The 22968-nt window shown below is 53.2% G+C and overlaps 6 protein-coding genes across 6 annotated transcripts; 3 read left to right on the top strand and 3 right to left on the bottom strand.

Moving 5' to 3' along the window:
• Positions 1–222: 222 nt before the first annotated feature.
• BBA_08556 (UDP-galactopyranose mutase) lies at positions 223–2124 on the top strand (the record flags this gene model as incomplete). The annotated part of the gene is made up of 6 exons (XM_008603653.1): positions 223–236; positions 352–421; positions 481–561; positions 624–974; positions 1039–1464; positions 1528–2124. The coding sequence occupies 6 exons, from the start codon at positions 223–225 to the stop codon at positions 2122–2124; spliced, it is 1539 nt and encodes a 512-aa protein (XP_008601875.1).
• Positions 2125–4133: 2009 nt separating this feature from the next.
• Positions 4134–5907, bottom strand: BBA_08557 (uncharacterized protein; the record flags this gene model as incomplete). Its single annotated transcript, XM_008603654.1, has 4 exons — positions 4134–4349; positions 4416–4689; positions 4778–5259; positions 5617–5907. 4 exons carry the CDS (start codon positions 5905–5907, stop codon positions 4134–4136), a joined length of 1263 nt encoding a protein of 420 aa, XP_008601876.1.
• Positions 5908–8745: 2838 nt separating this feature from the next.
• Positions 8746–16353, top strand: BBA_08558 (putative histidine kinase HHK1p; the record flags this gene model as incomplete). The annotated part of the gene is made up of 2 exons (XM_008603655.1): positions 8746–8885; positions 9024–16353. 2 exons carry the CDS (start codon positions 8746–8748, stop codon positions 16351–16353), a joined length of 7470 nt encoding a protein of 2489 aa, XP_008601877.1.
• Positions 16354–17070: 717 nt separating this feature from the next.
• BBA_08559 (uncharacterized protein) lies at positions 17071–17409 on the bottom strand (the record flags this gene model as incomplete). The annotated part of the gene is made up of 2 exons (XM_008603656.1): positions 17071–17276; positions 17355–17409. The coding sequence occupies 2 exons, from the start codon at positions 17407–17409 to the stop codon at positions 17071–17073; spliced, it is 261 nt and encodes an 86-aa protein (XP_008601878.1).
• A 2250-nt stretch (positions 17410–19659) lies between these two features.
• Positions 19660–21261, top strand: BBA_08560 (F-box domain-containing protein; the record flags this gene model as incomplete). Its single annotated transcript, XM_008603657.1, has 1 exon — positions 19660–21261. The coding sequence occupies one exon, from the start codon at positions 19660–19662 to the stop codon at positions 21259–21261; it is 1602 nt and encodes a 533-aa protein (XP_008601879.1).
• A 454-nt stretch (positions 21262–21715) lies between these two features.
• On the bottom strand, positions 21716–22942 carry BBA_08561 (DUF6 domain protein, putative; the record flags this gene model as incomplete). Its single annotated transcript, XM_008603658.1, has 1 exon — positions 21716–22942. The coding sequence occupies one exon, from the start codon at positions 22940–22942 to the stop codon at positions 21716–21718; it is 1227 nt and encodes a 408-aa protein (XP_008601880.1).
• Between the last annotated feature and the right edge of the window lie 26 nt (positions 22943–22968).

The following is a 22968-nucleotide window of genomic DNA, read 5'->3' on the forward strand; positions in this document are numbered from 1 at the left end:
GAAAAAAAGGGTTTGTCGCGCTTTTGGCCAAGCTTCTGTGTACCACTTCCGCCTCCTCACCGTCTGCAGTGTTGGAGACATTCCTTTTCCTCTCATTATACCACTTTCTGCTTATCTGACACTGTTTTCTCGTCTGCGCTGCGCGTTGCATTTTCGTATTTCTTCCAGCTCCCGTCCATTCTTCGCAACTGTTAAACTTGGCACGCTTCCCCCACCGTTACAATGGCCGCCCACCAGTAGGTAGCTTCACCGTTTCCCACCCCCGCAAACCGCCTGCTCCAACGAACAGACGTTGCTCGACGTCGGCCCGGGAATACGAGCTTTGCAGTACTAACAAACGTTGTCATGCAGACACGTTGATGTTCTCGTCATTGGCATGGGACCGACTGGTCTCGGTGCCGCCAAGCGTCTGCACCAGATCGTGAGTCGCTACCCTTCCATCCCACGCAAACGAGCTTCTTCCGTGCTAACAAGTCACAGAACGGCCCCTCATGGCTGATTGTCGACTCTGGTGACAAGGCCGGTGGTCTTGCCAGTACTGATGTTACTCCCGAAGGCTTCGTAAGTCTTATCTCCAGCTCGTCGTCACACAAATGGTATCTTCCCGCTGACCATGCTGGTAGCTCTACGACGTTGGCGGTCACGTCATCTTCTCCCACTACAAGTACTTTGACGACTGCATCGACGAGGCTCTGCCCAAAGACGACGACTGGTACACTCATCAGCGCATCTCGTATGTCCGTTACAAGGGCCTGTGGGTTCCTTACCCCTTCCAGAACAACATCTCTATGCTGCCCAAGGAGGACCAGGTCAAGGCCATCGAGGGCCTCATTGACGCCTCCCTTGAGGCTCGCGTTGCCACCGGCAAGCCAAAGGACTTTGACGAGTGGATTTTGCGCTCCATGGGCAGCGGTCTTGCCGACATGTTTATGCGTCCCTACAACTACAAGGTCTGGGCTGTTCCCACCACCAAGGTAAGTCACATCTTCCCGCCGCACAGCTCTAGGCATGAGCTTTGACTGACTGACTCTTCTCTAGATGCAATGCGAGTGGCTTGGTGAGCGTGTCGCTGCCCCCGACGTGAAACTCGTCACCAGCAACGCCATTCTGGGCAAGGTCGCCGGCAACTGGGGTCCTAATGCCACCTTTCGCTTCCCTGCCCGCGACGGCACCGGCGGTATCTGGATCGCCGTCGCCAACACTATCCCCAAGGAGAAGAAGCGCTTCGGTGCCCAGGGTGAAGTGACCAAGATCGACGCCGAGAAGAAGACTGTCAGCTTCAAGGACGGCTCCACCGTCAGCTACAACAAGCTCATCAACACCATGGCCGTTGACGACCTGGTGCAGAAGATGGGCAATCAAGAGCTCATCAGCTTGTCCAAGGGACTGTACTACTCTTCTACCAACGTCATTGGTGTTGGTATCCGCGGCGCCCGCCCTGAGCGTATCGGTGACAAGTGCTGGGTAAGTTTGCATCCTCGCCGAGAGACAGTCAAATCAAACGTGTTGACGCTGACATGACAATAGCTGTACTTTCCCGAGGACGACAGCCCCTTCTATCGCGCGACCATTTTCTCCAACTACTCCCCCTACAACCAGCCAGACGACAAGGTCAAGCTGCCCACTCTGTACCTGGCCAATGGCGACAAGGCCGCCTCGCCGGAGGCTAAGGAGGGCCCGTACTGGTCCATCATGCTCGAGGTTTCCGAGTCTACGATGAAGCCCGTTAATCAGGAAACGCTGCTCAAGGACTGCATCCAGGGCCTCATCAATACGGATATGATTCGCCCAGAGGACGAAATTGTTTCCACCTACGTGCGCCGCTTCGATCACGGCTACCCGACGCCGAGCCTGGAGCGTGAGGGTGTCTTGAAAGAGCTTCTCCCCAAGCTGGAGGCTCAGGACATTCTGTCGCGCGGTCGCTTTGGCAGCTGGCGTTACGAGGTTGGCAACCAGGACCACTCCTTCATGCTGGGCGTGGAGGCTGTTGATGCTGTCCACAACGGCGCGGTTGAGCTGACTCTCAACCACCCCAACTTTGTCAACACGCGCAAGAATACGGAGAGACGCCTTGCGCACTCGTTTGACTATAGCAAGTCCAACGACCTGCCTCTACGCAACTAAGCGGGCGACGGGATGAAGGACGGTGGAGTCACATTTACGCTCAGACGGAATGGAGGTGAATTCGAATCAAGGGTTGCTATGTATGGAGCCTCTTGGGTTGATATATGAGACGAAAAGAAAAAGTAGAATAATTTAATAGACGCCGCATATTGCGGGATGGAAACCGAGGGTCTCTTTGCTATGTGCTGTCTCATCCAAGGAATGGTTCAGCTACATGACCATTCGAGTACTGTGATTGGTGACGACACATTGAATGAGTTTGGACGTACATGGCATTGACAGACAGCTGGCAGAGAAAGTCGCCGAAGTAGTTGGGCAATCGGTAGTCTGCAAGGATGGTCGGTCCCCTGTACTTCTAGGCTGATCAAATTGACGTAGTATTGGACTACAGGCCTGCATATGTTGTGGATGAAAGAGGATGAAGCTCCGAGTAGTTTATTGTTTCCGCCCACTTAGGTTGCCATGCTGGTGGCTGGTCATCGCCCGATCTGCAGCGTCGAGATCGTCAACTGAACAGAGGGCGCTTTGTGGGAAGCGGTCAGAGAAAATGCATATGACCAGAAAAGCTGCAAGCTCGAGCCAGGATGCAGGGTTGTTGTGTGCCTGGCCACGAAGGTGAAGCCGGGGAAAGGAGATAGGCAAGAGGAATGATGACGGTCAGCTTTGGTTGTGGATAGTTGATTATGAGCTAAATACTCGGCGAGCCAAGGATCCATTGTAGTTCTCTTGTCATTTTGGTTGTTGTTGCTACAAGGTGGGGGAGATGGAAGAGGGGACGGAGAAGAGGGGCGAAGGGGAAAGGAGGGGCAAGAATTGAAGCAAGCTGTGAGCGAGTAATCAGAAAACGAAGGGAGCAAAGATGGGCAAAGAATGGAAGTGTGTATGGGGATATTTAGCTAGATGCGGTCAATTAGAAATCCATCTCATATGTAGATGTATTGGTTGTAAGCGTTGAAGAGGGTTGATTCTCATTGCCAATAATGACTTGACACTGGCTATTTAGCACCCTGCATCTTGCATGGATGTGGACGCGCAGAAAAGAAGCGCCAGGGAAATCTGGGCGGGCGTGCAGCGACTCCACTTGGCTCGCTTTAATACCAAGAACAAGTATTGTAGCAGCACAAAGGCACGGTCAAGTGAGCGGGCGTAGACGACTCTACTAAATTGCTTAGCTGCTAAATTGTGAACTTTACTAAATTGTCGGCGGCTGAGACTGACTCCGTGGCTAAATGGTAGATGCCACCCTGTCACCTCAAAACTTGTCGCTGATCAAAGCCAAACCTTACCTGGCGCTGGCCTGCGAAGAACAATGCTGCCAAACCAAAAGCGTGGCGGCACGGCGCACTGCAAAGCCCCACTGTCAAAACCTGTTCACGCATTTGGCATCTTGGGGGCTTTGCTTGCCCCAGCCGCTGCCCACTTGCTTCTCGTCCTCAAAAGAAGGGGAAAAGGCAAAAAGGTCTGGATCTTGTACTTATTAATTGCTGCGCGGCGAGGCCTATTCTTTTCTTTTTTGATTGGCAAATCTATTCTTCATTCAATGTGAATGACGCTTTTATGATGATACTTGTCTTTTCATTTTTGACTGGCATCTTTCGTACATCGTGCTTTAGTCTAGTTACGCCACGGAAGTAGTTACAGGCAGTTGGCGCCTTCAGAAAGTCTGCACTTTCGGGGTGGACAAGTTTGAAATGATGCTTGGCTATGCGATGTAGGATTGAGTACGGATTAGCTTAGTGGGTGTTTTCACATCACAGAAGAGCAGCAGACTGGTGGCATGTCAAGGAACAAAAAGTATCATTTCATCAAAGTCCATGTAACGCCAGTAATCAAATGTCGCGTCGGCAAATTAGCAATTGTGAATCTCGAAAACAGAAAAAGAATCATCGAGCACAGTGGCTCAGTAGAATTCCGACTCCTAACCTTAAAAGAAAAACAACAGATGCGCAGAAGCGCTCGGCCGAAAGACGTCTCTTCTCATTTTCATGGATGGTGTACCATCGGGTTGCTCATTCGTTTCTATCAGGAAAAGTCTGGCCAACCGGGCGTCCCAAGACCCAGCCGAGAACCTCGGCGACTTTACGTGCGTTTGGGCCATTTGAACGCAGTGCGCCAACCGAGAAGTCTATCACGGGGCTGCAACGGAAATCCAGGTGTAAGTCGCGAAAGTTGATGGCACCTTGAACGATGCGGAGCATCCGACCGGAGCAGGAGAATACTGTAATCTTGAAGAGGGAAAGAATTAGCACGACCCGGTACGCAGTAAGAATCAAAGAGATGAGCAGACTTACTGGTATAACAGATGCTTGGTGGTACTTCGGGTCTTTAATAGTTGCGACTGCCAGAGCGAGGGTCGTGATCAGCTCAGCCGGAGACAAGCACGGGCGGTCCTTGACAGGGAGTTCATCGGCTAGCCAGCATTGCAAATGTGGAAATGCAGGATGAGAGTCTGTGATGCAGTCGAAATCAAGCTTCTCCTGGGTGGGGTGTATTTGGTGGAAAAGCTCTCTCGCCTCCCAATCCGAGTGAGGCAGGCTCTGCGAATTGATCAAATTGCGAGGCAATCTAAAGAGGAGGAAGAAGAAGAAAAGAAGAATGGGAGTCTTTAGCCAATTTTGGTCCTCGTCATTTTGGACAAAGGCGCGTCACTTACTCGGCTCTATTCCAGTTTGATTCCTGGCCCATCATGACGCCCATCTTCTCGTCCTTTGAATAGTTCACGTGGTTAAGTAGTAGGTTGCAGAGCTCCATTGCTTCGCCGAGATAGAAGTCGAGACTCATCCCAGTGACGTCGTAGCCCGTAAAATCAAGGTCAAAATATGGCCGATCCGCCGACTTCTCGGGCGCGTATTTTTTTAGCCAATCGAGAACGATTTCTGGTCTAACAGGCTCGATGTAGGCCTGACCTTGGGTACCGGGTTCACCGGTCGCGATGTCGAGTTTCTGCACGAAAATTCGATACTTGGTGAGCAGTTGCTCTCGGGTGAAGAAGGGAACTTTTGCCAGTTTTAACTTGCGGACAAGTTCTGCGACTTTTCGCACGTTGTTTTGGAGCTGCGCTATGCTTGCAGACTGCTGGCGAGCCTCTCGCCGCGGCAAGTTGGAGGACGACATTTGCAGATGTGCAGTTTGCGGCTGGCGATTTGTGGCGAGAGATTCGAGATTCAGCGGAAGAAGTAAGTACAAAGGTGCCTAGACTGGTTGAAATTGCGACCCTGGCTGGATTCGAACCAACCGCCTCTCGTGGAGTCCACGAGAAGGCTGCCTGCGACGGAAACCACTCCGCCACCAGAGCCAGAAGATAGTGATGGGTTAGTGTGTCTGTGTATTCGTTGTGGGCTGAGTAGGCTGGTGCGCATAGGCTGGCGCGTGGTGATATCGTCAAAGAAAATTATAGCTTGCAGGCCCTAAATCTGATGGTGTTGCTACCATTTGTGATGGATTGATGTGTCTGTATAATCGATTAGTCGTGTGGGCCAGGGGTCAACTTACTTCGTAGTAATGGTTAATTAAGCGAGTCAGCCTTTGAGGCAAAACGCAAGCAGACGTTAGCGTCATCAAGCGCTGAGCGTACGCTCGTAGTCGTCGCTGAACGAAGCCACTGTCGAGAAAACATCGCCCATATCCTGTGAAACCAACAGGCGCCTGTACAAAGAGAGCGCCACAGGAAATGACCGGCACAGCTGCTTGGCTAAATTGAGTTATATTTGCCAATCTCCGTCCGTCAGCATCCAGCAGACTCTTCGCCCTGCTCAGCAGCTCCGCGTCAACAATCTCCGTCATGAGGTTCCCCCTCAGAGATGCAGTGGTCTTGACCAGAACACGAAGGGTTAGGTACTGTGGCAGCCGAATGTCGGGGAGCCTGATTTAGGATCTGGGAAGTCATGGATAACGGTGCTCTGCACCCCATGTTGCTCCGCCAATTTGGCCCATCTGCTAACCGTGCTGGGCAACTGGTTTCGAAGTGACGCCATTTGCACAAGAATTGAAGTTGATGCAAGATGAAGACCTATGCTCGTCTACATCGTGCCTTTTTATGTGAAAGCGGTCGCGTCCGTTGATTCTTATCAACGCGGTCGTGCGCTTGTAATTCCACTCACCCCACTTGATCGTCACCATTGATTGGTGTTGGGTTGTGAATAAGGCAAGTGAAAACAAAGGGAGCGAAAGATGCGGGTATAGTTGATACCTCAGCAGCCAGTTAATCAACCAGCAGAGTCAATGAAACCGCAGAGTCAATCAAACAGCAGAGTCAATCAAACAGCAGAGTCAATCAAACAGCAGAGTCAATCAACCAGCAGCCAGTCAATCAACAGCCAGTCTTAGTTGACAGTTAATCAGCAACTGATCGATTTGATTTACCGGCTGATTTACCGGCTGCTAATTAACTAGCTGCTGACTGACTGGCTCCTGATTGTGAAGCTTTACTGGAACCCCGGGGCGGATCGACTCACTTCACTGCGCCAAGCGAGTTGGTGGCCGGGGGTCGCTGGTTAATAGCGGCTTGGGTCCTCGCCCCAGCGGCGGTGTCGCCAGTCACGTCTTTCAGAATCTCGCCGGGATACCGAAAGTCGGGGATGTCCCAATCCGTCGCCGGCGCCGTGCGCTTCGGGATCTGTCCCTGGCTCCGCAAGACGCGCACTGTCTGCACAATGGGCGCTCACGACGATGCGGGCCGTGGTCCAGCACACGAGGGTTGTCTTGGCCACTACGCCAAGGTCTGCACCGTAGTCCCCCAGATGTCGTATACGATGAGGCGCACAGCGTCACGGTGACTAGCGCAGTTATAAAAGAATCAAGAGAGAATACTACGTATAACTAAAGAATGAAGTTTCGGCTTCGGCCACCAGCCCGTCTAGCAACTTAGCACCAGTTAAGAAGTACCTATGCAGCACGCTGCATTAACCAGATCTTACACACGCAATACCTGCCTAATCGCTGTTGGCCAGAGCCATTGACCCTGTTCGAGAGCGGTATATTGTCACCTGCCTATCAACTACCGTACCTATCTACCTTAGGCTCCCCTCAGCGCACCCACTTCCACAATAAAACGTCCTTACCTCTGTTTAACGCTCCGAGAGAAGGTCACACATTTGGTTAGAGGCACCAGCAGGATGTTGGAGCTGTTCGGCGTAATAGCTACTAAATTGTAACTTTCTTAAAATATTAGCAGCTAAGACTAACGCCGTGGCCAAACGGTAGATGTCTTTGTCTTGTCGCGAATCAGAGCTAGGCTTGCTCGCGAAGAAAAAGCACGTGGACTGCTAAATAAACAACATTTAAATGTTGAACAGCAGCCCAAGTCTACTGCGGTCAGATAGGCACTGATCTGCTCCTGACAAGATCATCACCTATCAGCAGAGGTCACTCAACAACCTAAAGTCACCATTGGTTAATTATCGCACAGGTCCCCGGCAGCCTGCGTGCCTGTTAGAGGCTCCGAAGAGCTACCTGAAGCCTACCTGCCTACAGATATCCTACTAGCAGCGCCTGCTTGCGCTTTGAAATGAGTTTGGAAAAAAAAAAAAACACCCGAAAAAAGCCAAGGTATGAGAATGTAGCCGTTTACTGAGAAAAATTTTCTGTATGTATACAAAGGAGTACTTGGCTGCAGCGCGCTATTTGTGTTGTTGGATATTCAAAATCTGCTGTTGATTTAGCAGTCAAGCAGTTCACTGCAGTCTGCAGCCCTCCAAAAGCACGGCGCACGGCGCACTGCAAAGATCCACAGCAACCCAGTCGGCGCTCTCCACTGTCCAAGTAACAAGGTGATGTGGCCCAGCAAATTGCGCGTGCATCTGGCTTTTGCTTGCCCCATTGCCCCAGCTACTGCCCACTTGCTTCTTCTCCTCAAATGTGTGCTGATCGTGCTGGCAGAAAAAAAAAGCCCAGCACATTTTGTAACTAGAGGCGAATATCAAAACTCGCAATCGCTTCCAGACCGCGCACGCAAGGTAGCATCGTGTGAACGCCTTTCTTTTTTCTCTTGCAACTTTTGTTTTTTTTTTTTCCTTTTGCCTCTTGTCCCGGTACGGTCCCGCCGCGGCAAAACGTCCACGGTCCCGCGACGAATCGGCGCCCGCTCTGTGTCTTACCCTACCACCATCGCCGAGGTACCGCCTCAGACGCATACTCTGGGCCACTTTGCGAGGTACCTGCCTCTGCTACGCTTACTGCCTTGTAAATATTCTTATTGCGCTGCTTGCTTCTTGCTCTTGGTTCGATCTTGCAGATTCTGTCCCTGTGCCCTGCTGCAAGTGACGTATTGGGCCATTTTTGCTTCTCTCCCACACACACCGCGCGCCGTTGAGTTGAAAAGCACCATTTTTACTCGCCAAACACCGCCGTCAATCGTCGCCGCATCCGATTTCGACCATGTTGCCCGCCCAGTCATATTCTCCGTTCGATTGATCTGCCCGCCCCGACGTCCTTTCCTCCTCCTTCCACCCACCTCGGCCTCCTCCACCGTTCAACGTTCTTTGTTGGGCCATTCCGCCCCCTTTCTCTCCTCTACAGACTACACGTCCATCGCTTTTGGTCTTGCCACGCTCCTCGCACGCCAACCACACCCGCAGCGACACCCGCCAGCGCGGCCGCTCCGGTTGCGCGCCGCCCGCCATCATGGTCGGTGCCGGTGTCGTGACAGAGGAGGCCCTTGACCCCCCTCCGCCTCCCCCACGTCTTTTTGAACGCCTGCGCCAAATTGCCGGCTATACCTGGGACGAATCTATTCACCCTATTCACTCGACATACGACTACTGGTAAGTTTTCTGCAGCCTGTTCCTCGTTGCCCACCGCCTCCATCATGCCGCCCCGTGGCGGCTCCTCATCCTGTCTTGGCTTTCACCTGGTCGCTGCCCTTGTGTTTCCCCTCTTCTAATGTATGTTTCGTGCTGCAGGTACGTCTTTGGGACTCGATTTGTGCCACAGGCCCCGACACCTTCCACCTCGTCGCATCACACACCGAGCTCTACACTGCCAGGCAAGCTGCGGCCCTCCACCTCGGACCATGCCGGCCAACAAACTCCGACATATACCCAGGACGGCGACCCCCTCCCCTCGCCTTCCAGCTTCCCGCGCCCGCCCTCCACCGCCTCCTCTACCTCTGCTACCGAGTCCTCCTACGCCGAAGAGCCCATCGTCGCCCGCATATCCTACCATACCGTCCGCGAGGAGCGCGCTTTTCAAATAAGCAAAACCTTCTTGGCCAAGGCCGATCCCCACGCCCACCACATTGTCAAGCCCATCGATCTCATAAGGCTGCCACCTACCTCGGGCGATCGTGGTGCCCTGGTCGTCACCGTCTGCCACCGTCTCGGCCCCAACTACCTCTTTGATGTACTCGATATGGGCCCCGCCCTCTACAGGGCACGTAAGGATGGCGAGTCCTTTCACTCTTACTCCGAGTTCGAAGCTGTGCCCAAGCAGGCTATTAGCTTGGAAAGCTTTCTTGATTTCGCTATAGGCGCCGCAGAGTGCCTCGAGATCCTCCACCATCACCACGGTATGATCCACGGCGAGATTCGTGGCGATGCCTTCCACTTCAACGCCGAGACGGGTCGTGTTCGAATTGTGTCTTTTGGCTCGGGATTGCGATCTTTTGAGCATGGCCTGACTAGCACCGGCTGGTCGACTCTGTCCAAGGAAATAGGCGCCAAAAATAAGCTCCTCTACATAAGCCCCGAGCAGACGGGCCGCATGCCCGCTGAGCCCGATAGTCGCACCGACATCTACTCCCTCGGCGTGCTATTTTGGACTTTACTCGCCCGACAGCCTGTATTTAGCGGCGACAGCCCCCTCGACATCGTCCAGGGCGTTTTGAACAAGAAAATTCCCAACGTCACCACTATTCACATGGGCGTCCCTGACATCATTGGACGCATCATTCAAAGGTGTACTGCCAAAAATGTGGCTGACCGCTACCTCTCCGCCAGTGGATTGCGCCACGATTTACTTTTGGTGCAGGAGTATCTTGGTAAAGGAGATGTACAGGCTCTTGCTGACATGCAGCTTGGTACCAACGATGTAGCGTCTTTTTTCCTTTTGCCCACGGTCATGATTGGCAGAGACAAGGAGAGGAATGAGCTGCTTCGTGTCATTGACCGCGTATCCAGAAGTCACTCGATACACGCCGTGGGCCCTCATCCTAAATCCTCCGACGGCTCTAGCTTCCTCAACGACGTCCTTCTCGCCGATGACGCCTCTAGTGAAGGCGCTAGTTCCACTGGTGACGGCCACACCCGCCGAAGCGGCTCATTCACCCATGCCTCTATTAGCGATCAAAAGACGTTCAAGACCAGCTTTCAGTCCTCGCTGCCGGCCGATTCGCACAATTCCGACAGTGCCTCCACCTCACACTCGACCAACACCGTCCCAGCGCCTCGTATTACCCGTCGCTGGGAGCGTCACCAGTCCATGTCAAACGACACTCACTCGGCTGCCGATAGCTCTGCCTATGACGGAAGCCGTCACGGTGGTGTGGATTCTGGGGCGTCCACCTTGTCTCGACATCTCGGTACGGCCAAATTCAGGCGTAGGGGTCAATGCGAAGTCGTTGTCATCGAGAGCGCTGGTGGCATGGGCAAGAGTTGTTTGATACAATCTGTACTGCCTGATATTCGCAGACGTGGATATTGTGCCACGGCGAAATTTGACTCGGCTAGAAGAGCTGCACACGGTCCTCTCATTAAGCTCCTGTCCTCGCTCTTTAAGCAAGTCTGGGGTGAGAGAAACACAGACACGCCGTTCCACCAGGCGCTGAAGCAGTACGTCCGCCCCGTCTGGCCCACGCTGCATAAAATTCTGGGTCTGCCCGAGTTTCTACTAGGCCCGGCAGATACCGTAGCATCTCGTACCATTTCGTTGTCGCAGAATCCGGCGCTACGGAATACCAATCGTGGTGGCAAGCGCAGAGGCTCCTCACCAGGTATATCACCCAGCCCCTCCGCTGGCGTCCCCAGTATGGCTTCCCAGACGGCCCATGATTTTTTGCGTGCTGGTGTCTCGACAAAGACGAAACGATTCGTCAACACCTTTCTCGACGTTTTGCGCGTCTTTACACACTACAAGCTTATATGCTTCTGCCTGGAGGACCTCAACTTTGCTGATGAAGAGTCTCTGGAGCTTATTTCACAAATCATCTCCTCGCGTATGCGAATGGTCATTATACTCACGCATCGGCCCGAAGAACTCTCAGCCGACAAGATGCAGAGCGTAGTGTCACCCCCCGAGATTCAAGAACTGCCCAAGAGTAGTCGACCAACCGTAACGAAGCTGAGATTGGCCCCATTGACGGAAGCCGAGGTCTTGAAATATGTCGCCACAACACTGGCAAGACCAACCGACGACATACTGTCACTCGCCATGGTCATCCAGGCCAAGACGGCTGGCAATCCGTTCTATATACGAGAAATGCTCAGCATATGTAACCGCAAGCGATGCATCTGGTACAACTATCGCGACTCGCAATGGCACTATGACCCAGACAAGATATTTGCCCAGTTTCAGGGCGAAAAAGACTTTGACGTGCTCGACACCGATTTTATTACCCGACGACTCAACGAACTGCCTGCCGCAGCTCGCGCCGTCCTTGCCTGGGCTGCTCTCATTGGGAGCTCGTTTTCTTTTAGACTCATTTGCCGTTTGATGAGTGGCGAGTTCGACTTTGATGACGGAACTACACTTTGCGCTCTCGACTCCCCAATGCAAAGTAAATACACAGAAGGCGAGGCTATTGAGGGTCTGCAGGCGGCTGTGCAAGCCTACATTCTTGTGCAGAGTGAGGATGAGGATCGTTTTCGGTTCGCACACGACCGCTACATACAAGCCTCCTCGGGCCTGAAAGAATGCAACGAGCAAAAGATGCACTTTGTCATTGCGCAAACGCTAATGAAATATTATGCTGACAATCCAAGGGAACGGACTGGAGCTGCTAGTCACATCTGCAAGGCGGTCCCTTTGATCAAGGCGCGCGTCCCGGAACGAGAGCATTTCCGCAAACTCCTCACAGATTGCGCCCAAGATGCCGTCGAGAATGGAGCCCGTCCAACGGCTTCCAAATACTATAGCAAGGCACTCCAATTGCTGCAACCTAATCCATGGGAGTCGGAAAATACCGATGTCAGCTATGACGAAACTCTTCGATTATACCTGCGCACGGCCGAATGCTATCTCTATATGAGCAAGCTATCCAAGGCCAACGATTTACTGACCATCATCTTTGCCAACGCCAAAACCCCATTGGACAAGGCTCCGGCCTACATCTTGCAGTCCCGCATCTTTGCGCAAAACGGCAACTCAATGGCTGCTCTGATTTCACTCAAAGATTGCATGTCTACCATTGGTGTCGAAGTGGAACGAGAGCCAACATATGAAGCGTGCGATAAAAAGTTTGGGGCGCTGGCGACGAAGATCAAGTCAATGGACCGCTCCAAAATCACAACTGCCCAGCAGAGCTACGACCAGGTCATGACGTCAATTGGCGCCGTGTTGTCTGAATGTCTGAGTGCTGCCTGGTGGAGCGACTGCTTGGAGTACTACTATCTCACCCTGGTCATGCTTGATACCCATCTCACTCGGGGGGCATTCCCGCAGTCTGGCATGGCATTCCTGAACATGGGGGTCATAGCTCTCTGTCGCTTTTCAATGGCAGAGTTTGCAGTTGAGCTCGGTATCATGTCACAGGATCTGCTCTACGATGGGCGCGACATGTTTTCCATTGCTCGCGGTCAAATGCTTCATACATGTTTTCTTGCGCACATTCATTGCTCCTTGCCGCTCGCCGTGGCGCAAACTGAAGACGCCGTCGAATTGGCTTCCGTGGGAGGGGATCGAATGTCGACTATTCTCAGCTATGGACTTACTGCTCATGCCAAGTTCTTTGCGAGCGAAAACCTTGATGACCTGGAGAGCTACTGCCAATTTGCATGCGAAGAGATTCCTACCTGGCTGTCTGATACAAGAGGTGGTGTCATGATTGTGGCTATTCGCCAAACATGCCGCGCTCTTCAAGGCAAGACTCGCGTGAACGATGCTATTGATATCATGTCTGATGACCAGCACAACGGTCCTCGATACAAGAAGTGGCTCATGACGCAGGAGCAAGAGAGCAATCGTGCCATTCTTCTATACGAAAGTGTTGAGCTGGTCAATTTGTTCTTATACGGGCATTATGAAAGAGCCGTTGAACTAGGCAGAAAATGCTTCAATCACCTGAATGCCATTTGGTCTGCACGCAACAGCCGGCTCATTGTGCTGTTTTACGGTCTAGCCCGGGCTGGACAGCTTTTGAGACAGATGCAAGATCCGCGCTCGCCAACGGCCAACTTTTCAGCGCAGACACAGGAGATCGTCAAGGAAATGCAGGGCTTCGTCGACAAGATTAAGCAGTGGTCAGCAGTGTCAGACATCAACTATCTCTGTTGGTCACGGCTGCTAGAGGCACAGATAGTGGAGCTGGTTGGAGATCATGGCGAATCGGTGCAGCATTATGAAGAGGCACTTGATCATGCCAGTGAGCATGGGTTCGTCTTTGAAGAGGCGCTGGGCAATTATCTCATGGCTGGATTCTTCCTTCGCCGGCGTGCGAGACGATCCGCACGATCCGCCCTGCTCGAAACCGTCGGACTCTATCGTCAGCTGGGTGCTACCGGAGTAGCCAGAGCCATTGAGGAAGAGCACTCTTTGCTGCTTCGCGGACCTACCCGAAGCCACCAGACAGCCGACGCAGCAATTCAGACAGATTTTGTGTCGGACGCCACGTCGGACCAGTATCCTCACGCGGATGGAGAGGACGACCACGAGCTTTCACGAGTCAATTCTCATACTCTTATGCAGGCCAAAGGCGACAGGATAGGAGCCTGGCGCGGTTCCATGACTATGCAAAATGACGATGTGTCGGGGCTCCCCACGCTCGACATGATTGACCTGCATGCCATTCTGGTTTCTTCCCAGGTCATTTCCTCCGTCTTGCAGGTTGATGAGCTGCTCAAGACTATGTGTGATGTCATTCTACAGACTTGCGGCGGCTCGGCGACTCTGGCGGCTATTGTAGTGCAGGATCCTGATGGAGACGGCAATTCGTGGTGCATTGCTGCCAGCGGTGATCCCGAAAAAGGCGCGTCTGCACACAACCCGGGACTTCCACTTGCCGCAAACTCATTAATTGCGGACAACGTCGTGCTGTACTGCACACGCTTCCGCGAAGCTGTTTTCATCCCTGACCTCAGCGTTGATGAGCGTGTAGGCAACGTCAACGACACGTGGCTGCAAAAGAATCCACTTGGAAGATCCATCATTGCCATTCCCATTACGCACGGCGACAAGCCACTTCTTGGTGTTTTATATATGGAGGGCGAGCCTCGATCATTTACAGATCGCAATGTTACTGTGCTCCAGCTATTAGTCAACCAACTGGCCATCAGCTATTCCAACGCCCATACTATGAAGAATCTCGAAAAAGTGTCAGCAGAAAACCGGCTGATGGTGTCTGTCCAACGCCAGGCGCTGGAAAAGGCGATCGAGGCGGAAACCAAGGCCAAAGATGCTGAAGCCGAAGCCAACCGCAACGTCAAACTCGCAGAAGAGGCGGCCAAGGCAAAGTCCATTTTCTTGGCCAACGTGTCACACGAGCTTCGCACGCCCCTCAACGGTGTCATTGGCAACTCTGAGCTGCTCCGGGATAGTGACTTGAATAGGGAGCAGCTGGAGATGGCCGACTCGATTCGAGTGTCTGCTGATCTTCTTCTGACTGTCATCAACGACATTCTCGACTTTTCCAAGATGGAGGCGGACAAGATGAAGCTCTACATTATCGCCTTTAACCCTGAAGAGATGGTTCGCGAGGTCGTCCGTGCTGTATCGTATAGCAACCGTGAGAAGACGTCCAAGAAGAATGTCAAGATCATCCAAGATATCAACTTGCCATCGATGCTGATTTATGGAGATCCGATTCGCCTCCACCAAGTTTTGGGTAATCTAATTGGCAACAGCCTGAAGTTTACAGAGGACGGTTCCATCACGATTGGAGCTCGCTTAGACTCGGAAACGGCCAAGAGTGCGACTCTCACCTTTTGGGTACGAGACACGGGCATCGGCATCCATCCACAGCAGCTCGCGAAGCTGTTCCAGCCATTTAGTCAAGCCGATGCTGGAACGGCGAGAAAGTATGGAGGCAGCGGTCTCGGTTTGAGCATCTGCAAGTCTCTGATTGAGGTGATGATGAAGGGCAAGATCCGGCTGGATAGTGAAGAGACGGTCGGCACAACAGCCTGGTTTACAGTCGTTTTTGAGAAGACGGAGGCGGATGTTTCGGCTGGCGATGCGCTGGCCAAATCGTCGCCGCCGATTGATCGATACTCGAGCCTGCCGCCGAGTTTCGAGCGGGCAATTGTTTCGCATCCGCCGATGAATCTGTCCAAGCTCGCAACCGAAGATATCCGCATCTGCATTGCTGAAGACAACCCAATCAATCAAAAGATTGCCATTCAGTATGTGAAGCGACTGGGCTACTGCAACGTTGTGGCGTATGAAAACGGCATGAAGGCGATTGAGGGTCTACGCGCCAAGGCAAAGGATGGACAGCCGTACCACATTATCCTCATGGATGTCATGATGCCTGTCTTGGATGGCTACGAAGCTACGAAGCTTATTCGCAAGGACCCTATCGAGGCTGTTCGAAAAGTCCTCGTCATTGCCATGACGGCTTCGGCGATTCAGGGCGATAGAGAAAAGTGTCTGGCGGCGGGCATGAATGACTACCTTGCCAAGCCGGTGCGCGCCGATGTTTTGAGGCGGAAGCTGGACGCCTATGTCAATGCGCCAGAGCATGCATTCCCGACACCGTCGCCGAGCCCGCTGGAATTCTCGCAAGCCGAATATGACGCGAGAGTCAAGATGATGGCGGAATCTGGCAGCGAGCAGACATTGAGCGGCCAAGGCTCGCCGACGGACGCCAGCATGGACCCGATGGAGGAGGGCGCTGTATTTAACCAGCCGCTCAACTCGGAGGGGCTACACGCGTGCGACAGTCCCATTTTTGGCTCTTCGACGCCGTCATTTCCGTTGCGCAGCCGGTCCGCCCACAGCTCCATCTCGACGAATCCCAGTTTATCAAATCTGTCCAGCGACAAGAAAGAGGGCAGCGGCGGGCGGGCAAGTGCCGATGACAATGGAAAGTCGACGGCAGCAGACAAGAATGCCACCTTGACGAATGGCCAGAGGGACAGTTGATGGGCTGCCTAACAACCAAGACTTTTATGAGCATGCGGAATTGTTGGAGCCGCCGAGGGTTGTCGCTAATGTGTATCCATACCCGATTTCCTTGTTCTCTTTGGGCATTTGTTCTGCTTTTTATTCATCTTTAGCGAAAGTTGGCTTACTCGTTTTACTTTATTGCTTTTCTCGTCCCATTTCCTTGGATTAGAATTGGCGTTGATAGCATATGGTTATGACACGAACGGGGAAGGGAAACGAGAGCGGGACTTTTGATTTATCAAAGCATTTTTTTTTTTAATTTTACGAATTTATTCCTTGATCACTCATTGTTACATTTTCCTAGAAATTTGGTTTATCAAAGCCTTTTTTTTCTTAATTTTACGAATTTATTCCTCGATGACTCTTTGCTACATTTTCCTAGACTTTTGGATGAGGCTGAAGCGTTATGTAATTCGTTGCTTGCGCGAGGGCAGATTTCTCGGGCATAACACAAGGTATAGACAATGGAGCTCGTGAACCTAGACACAATTCGTCATTGAACTGTGTAATGTGTGCCTCTGTCAAGTGCTTCGTAAAAGAAGAGAGTAAGATTTTGGTTTTCTCTAGCAAAAAAAGGTAGACTATGAAACGTTTTCGTAAAAGCCTTTGCATTTGATCACAGCGCAGGAAAACCCCAAGTTGACTCAGAGGGGAAAAAAAAACCTGAACCAAGACTTTTGTAGCCATTACAAATCACTGTCTGCAGCAGTAGACCTTTCTGCCGGTCCAGCAATTCAGCTTCTCCCGTTGCACGAAACGCCAGCCAGGCGGGCAGGAGCCCTCGCAGATAGGAGCCGTGCCGTACCACCGGCAGTCCTCGTCGGCGAAGTAGTCCTTTCCGGCGACTGGTGTAGTGGTACCGGAAGAGGCAGCGTCGGCCGAGTCGTCTTTCGGGACAACTTTTATGGTCAGTCTTGGCTCCAGGAACACATATTGGCCAGCTGGTATAATGCAAGAACCTCATGAGAGAGGCTTACCAACGGCTGCGACTGTGGCCGCAGAAAACAGAGCGAGGACAAGCTTGCAATGCATGACGTGAATAAGTGGTTAGTGGAAGATTGTGTGTTTATTCTAAGTGTGGATGATGTGTTTGCGTTGTTGGAAAAAGTAGCAAAGCACGAGAAAAGCGGCTTTATATACTGACTTGGGAGCAACGGGCAGCAAGGGTTTAAGTCTGGATTTTACTTTTCTCTGACCCTCCTTTCAGAAGTAGCAGTGTCGTGACCTTGAGGCTGAAGGTATCATGATCGTTTATCTGCCATGCAACGCCACAGGTGATCAGCTACCCATGCTTGTCTTGGGACGGTGGCGTTTTTCAGGGTCCTATTCTGGAGCGATTGCCCGACAAACACTACCAAACTACTCTTGCAGCATGCAAGTACTACGTATATTAAAGAGAATACAGTAGTCAGGAAAAGACCTTGAACAGGTTAGTCTCTCGCGCCCATGTCTTGGATGCTGGGTTTTCCGGATCGTCGCTTTGCTCGACTTTTTGGAGAGCGAGCGAATACCAGAAAGCATGGGCAATGCCCCCACAAGACACTCTACCGAGCAGTGACTATGCCTTTGGTGCCATCCTGGAAAGCAGGAATTGCTTAAATCTTGAGCGACGGCTGAAGATTCGAAGCTGAAAGCTGAAAGGAACTGCACGGCAGTCGGCCATGTCGTACAGAAATGTCTCTGTCATGGTGCAGTCATGGCTAGCACTGCCGCTGGAGTTTGCTAGACACGGTCGTCTGGCAGATGTTCGCCTTGGAGCTATCGATGCACTCAGATGGTTCTTTCTTTCTTTAGCCGGTAGTGGTTGCAGCATGAGATTCAGTGTTGGATCTAGGCGTCAAGGTTTAGGACAAACCTCTAGGTAAAAAGCTATCCTACTCAGTATACAGAAACAAGTACAGTATGAGCGGCAAGTAATGACTTTCGTTTGTCACAGTCAGAATGCATATCAGACAGTGGCATTGCTGCAGTGGTATTTCGGACAGGTGTCTTGCTCTCCTCCCGACACGACACGACACCGCCCAGCTTACACGACACCGTTTGCCAGATGCACTATACTCCTTTCGCGGAGGAAAGCCGAGATGTAAGCAATATATGAGCAAGTGCCTAGAGAACGGCCCGACATCTTTGTCTTGTGCACAGATTTCAGAATATAATTTCGGTCGTGGCTGCCATGTCTTTGTAGCCAAGCAATACCAGCTTTGCCGAAAGCTGAAAGCCGAGAGCCAGAATGGCACATGACACTTGAATGATGGTGAGCTGTTATTCGGGAAAAATGCCACTTGTGTACAGTAGTAACAGCAGGCGCTGTCATGCTCAGCGTTTGTTTGCACACTGTGATTCCGCTTCACAAAGTAACCCTACTCTGACGTCTCTACGACCGCCGTCACCCCAAGCAGTGAAACAGGTGATTTGTCGCGTTTCAATACCATTTTTCTGTTGTCAACATATTTTCCGCAAGAATCAATTTGATTATTGTTGCATTGCCTTTGACGTAATGGGATTCCTACGTGAGATAGATGCAACTTGGGTAAAACAAGTAAGGTCGTGACGGGTATTGAAAGCTTCAATAATATCTTTTTTTCGGACCCTATGCTTGATGACCTCCGTTGTCGGAGCTGCTCTCGTATTTCTCTTCCGTCTCGCCACGGGCTTGTGCTTCAGTGTCCTACGTCGGGCGATTATATACATAGTAGTCGCAGTATTCCTCCCCTCACTTGAACCTACAGGAGACTTTAGAATGAATATTGACATAATACTCTTAAAAAGAGGAAACTTGAAACTTTTGATAGAATCTGGTGGACATGGAGGCAATGTGGCGGCTGCAGGAGAGAACGCCAAATATACAGGCCCGCGGCCGAGCGGGCGCACAGCGATGGCCTGGATTTCTATGATGCCGCAATCGTGAATGAAAATGGAATTCAACATGTAAAACTCTTCATTCACGAAGCGATAATGGCCAATGATGCAAAACAAAAATAGTCGGCATGCTCGTAAGCGCCTGGCAGGGACGGGGCAGATGACCTGCCAGAGTAGAGCAGGCAGGCAAGCCCACAAGAAGGAAGTTGATGGGGACCCCTCACTCCTGCACTGCAAGGCCAGTCAGCGAATACCTCATAAATCTTGATGGGTGGCCTTTGTTTCCATCTTTCTTCATAGCCTTGATCTTTGCATTAGTCGAGAATTGCTGATTTTTTATACATCGTTTACGGTTGTATTCTTCCGGTTTCCTTATCCACCAAAGTTCACCATCATCATCTACTCTGGTACATCATCACGCCCATGTCCCTAACCCCGCCATGGCCAACACCACCTGCAGGTACCCGGGCGCCTCATCGTGTCTCGGTCCACAGCCTTCCCAATGAGCTACTTGACTATATCCTCTCCCAGTTTAACGCCTCGTCGTCCATTGAGAAACGCTTCCGCGATGACGCTTCTACCATTATTGACGGCTACTACGCCGCGCGCGGAGACCGCCCCTCACGCCAGCACCCGCTCAAGTCCCTGTCACTCGTCTGTCGAAGATGGCGCGCTGCCGCCCTACCCTATCTATTTCGGCATGTGCTCTGGACCTTTCGTCGATTGGAGGAGCCACCAGCAGCCGCGGCGGCGGCGTTAGGTACGAGGCAAGGTTTTGAGGTGCTGGCGTTTCTGAAAGAGCATGGCCTCGGGGCGGCGGTGGATAGTGTCACGCTGTACGTGCCGTGCCCAGAGCACCTGATTGATGACCCGACCGAGCTTGTGGGACGCTTCGGCCTGGTGCAAAGTGCCACTTTGGCAGAGACGACGACGGCAACGACGACGACAAGGCAAGGCGTCGACGGTGTCGAGGGGGGAGAGGGGGATGCGGACAGCGTCGTGTCCTCGGAGATGGCGAGCCTGGTGCTGGCCGATGTCGACGGGCATACCACGTGGTCGAATACCTGGTTCTGGGACTTGCTCTTCAGCGTCGTCGATCCGCTACGCCTGAGCATCCTGGCGGCGCCGGTGGTGCTGGCGACGATGCTCAGCCGCAAAGTGTATACGCGCTGCCAGCCGCTCATCATGACGCGCTACCATCTCCTCTCCGTCTCGCGTGCGGACCGAAGTAGTCTGCCTATGGCTTTAGAAGGCGACGACGACGACGACGACGACGACGACGACGACGACGACAACGACGCCGACAATGACAAGGACTCGACGGAACCGACGCCGACGACGACGGATTTCCACATCCCAATGGGCGCCAACCTGCCCTGCGAGCTCTTTGCCCGTTGCCGCTGGACCGCGCTACTCGCCAACGAGGGCTCCTCCGTCTCCATCTACAAGACTAACGCCTACGGGCACACACCACCCTCGCCGTTCCTCAGCCTGCTCGACTCGCACGACCCCGCCACCCGCCGCTTCCTGCGGCGCCATCTCTACCGCTTCGCCTACGTCGCCATCATGCCCATGGCCACGCACTTTTTCTCCATACTCGCTGCGCTCGCCCGCCTCGCGCCGCACCGTCTCGCCGAGCTCTTTATCCAAATCATGCCGCGCAGCGTCGACCTGGACCACATCCGCTACCACCTCGACCCCGACGACACCAACATACGCTTCGAGGGCCTCGATATACAGGACCTCGTCTTGGAGCGCGACGCCATCTACGGCATACTCTTTAGGTCCATCTTTCTCCCTGGCCCGCAGCCAGAGTGGGAGCCGCTCCGCGTGTTCGAGACGGGCGACGCCGACGCCGATACGGTGGCATGGGCCGAGTCTGTCAAGGCAGTGCGTGCGAGCACCTCTTGCTGGGACGTGGCAGAGCGCGGCCGCTTTGTGCGAGACCTGGCGCGCGAGGAGGCGAGACGGAGAAGAGAGACGAGCTCGGATCCTGTCATGTCATCGTCTTGTGCGACGCTGTGAATGACTGATGGTCGACGACTTGGCTTGTGACGAGGTGGAGTGAGGTTGGGCATTGCGTACCTTCATGGAATGGGGCGTTTTTTTTTTCTTCTTTTTCGCATCACACTTTTAGCAGGGCTTCAATCAAAATATTACATGTCAAACAAAAAAGATTCGGGCACAATCGTGCCGCATGCATTCAGGTGTGACCCCCTTCTCCCCCAGTTTCTATAAAAGCTGACCAGCCTCGACGGGCGTCTACTTGTGATACGCCATTGTGTTTCCCCAACCCCAGATATGCAAAATTTGATCCAAAAACTAAGAAATGTACGTTGTACACGACGGACATGTAGTAAGTAATGCGCAAAAAAAAAAAAGGAAGAGAGAGAAAAGACATATGAAACCCGCCTGTTGAAACAGGATGCAAAAAAGAATAACAACGGAAATTAAGAGTGAATACAGACCAAGCGCCACTTTATACATCGCTTTCGCTCATATTACCGCCCTCGTCGTCGCTGTCCGTCAGGTCGACAGCCAGCTTCTGCGCCTCGTGCTCCGTCATCTCGCGGTAGGTGCTCCAGCTGAGCGCCAGAAAGGCAAGCACAATCATGGCGCCGCCGAGGGTGGCGGCGCCACTCAAGGGTTGACCGGTGAGGGCCCAGTCGGCGAGGGCGACGATGAAGATGGTGAGGAGGGCGGCGACGGAGGAGAGCACGGGCGAGGTGAGCGAGATGAGGACGAGAAAGGAGCCGCTAAAGATGGCGTTGCAGAGCACGGCGAGGAGCACGAGGCGGCCCGTGGCGGCGTCGGGCAGCGCAAATTTTTCCCAGCCGAGCGAGTTGAGGACGGGGATGGGGATCCAGAGGACGAGGAGCGTAAAGAGGCCGATGAGGGAGCCAAAGGTGTTGGCAAAGATCATGCCGCGGCCGGGGGAGACGCCGTCGGGCGGGCAGGCGAGGCGCTTGTAAAGCACCTCGTAGAGGCCGTAGAGGACGGACCCGAAGCCAATGACCATGTTGCCCAGGAAGCGGCTTTCGGCGCTGGCGTCGGGGCCGGAGCTGGACGTGCCGGCTTGATCACCGCCGGCGGGTGCGCCGCTGCCGCCGGTGTCGCCGTATGCGACGACGAGGACGCCGACAATGGCGATGAGGACGGCGACGGACTTGTCGAGGCGCAGAGGCTCGCGCAGCAGGGGCACGGAAAAGGCGTAGGCGAAGAAGGCGGAGCAGTTGTAAATGGCCGTGAGGTCCGAGGGCGTCGTCATGCTAACGGCAATGTACCAGCTGAGCCCGGCGACGGTGAGGGCCGTGGTGACGAGGGCCGTGACGCGGAGCATGTAGCGGGCGGAGCGAGCGCTGTAGCTCAGCGTGGTGCCAAATACGTCGAGGGTCTGCATCTCGACCATGAGGGCCGTCGTCTTGAGCAGCTGCTTGTGGCGGCGCCAAAACACGGGCCAGGGTTGGTCGAGGCGCTGCAGGCGCAAGATCAGCAGCTGCGCGGGCCACAGCACGATCCAGGAGCTGTGGGTAAAGTACATCATGCAGTAGGCTTTATCCCAGCCGAGGTCGTGCTGGATGTGCGCGCTCAGCTCCGTCTGCATGCAAAAGGCGACGAGGGAGACGACGAGGAAGAAGAAGGCGTAGGTGTACTTTTTGCGCGCGGCCTGCTCGGCGGCGAAGCCGCGCGGGGAGCGCGAGCGCATGGCCGTGGAGCGCCGCGAGAGGGCCG

The sequence above is a fragment of the Beauveria bassiana genome (genome assembly GCF_000280675.1).
Source record: "Beauveria bassiana ARSEF 2860 unplaced genomic scaffold BBA_S00036, whole genome shotgun sequence".
Classification (NCBI taxonomy): Eukaryota; Fungi; Ascomycota; class Sordariomycetes; order Hypocreales; family Cordycipitaceae; genus Beauveria; species Beauveria bassiana.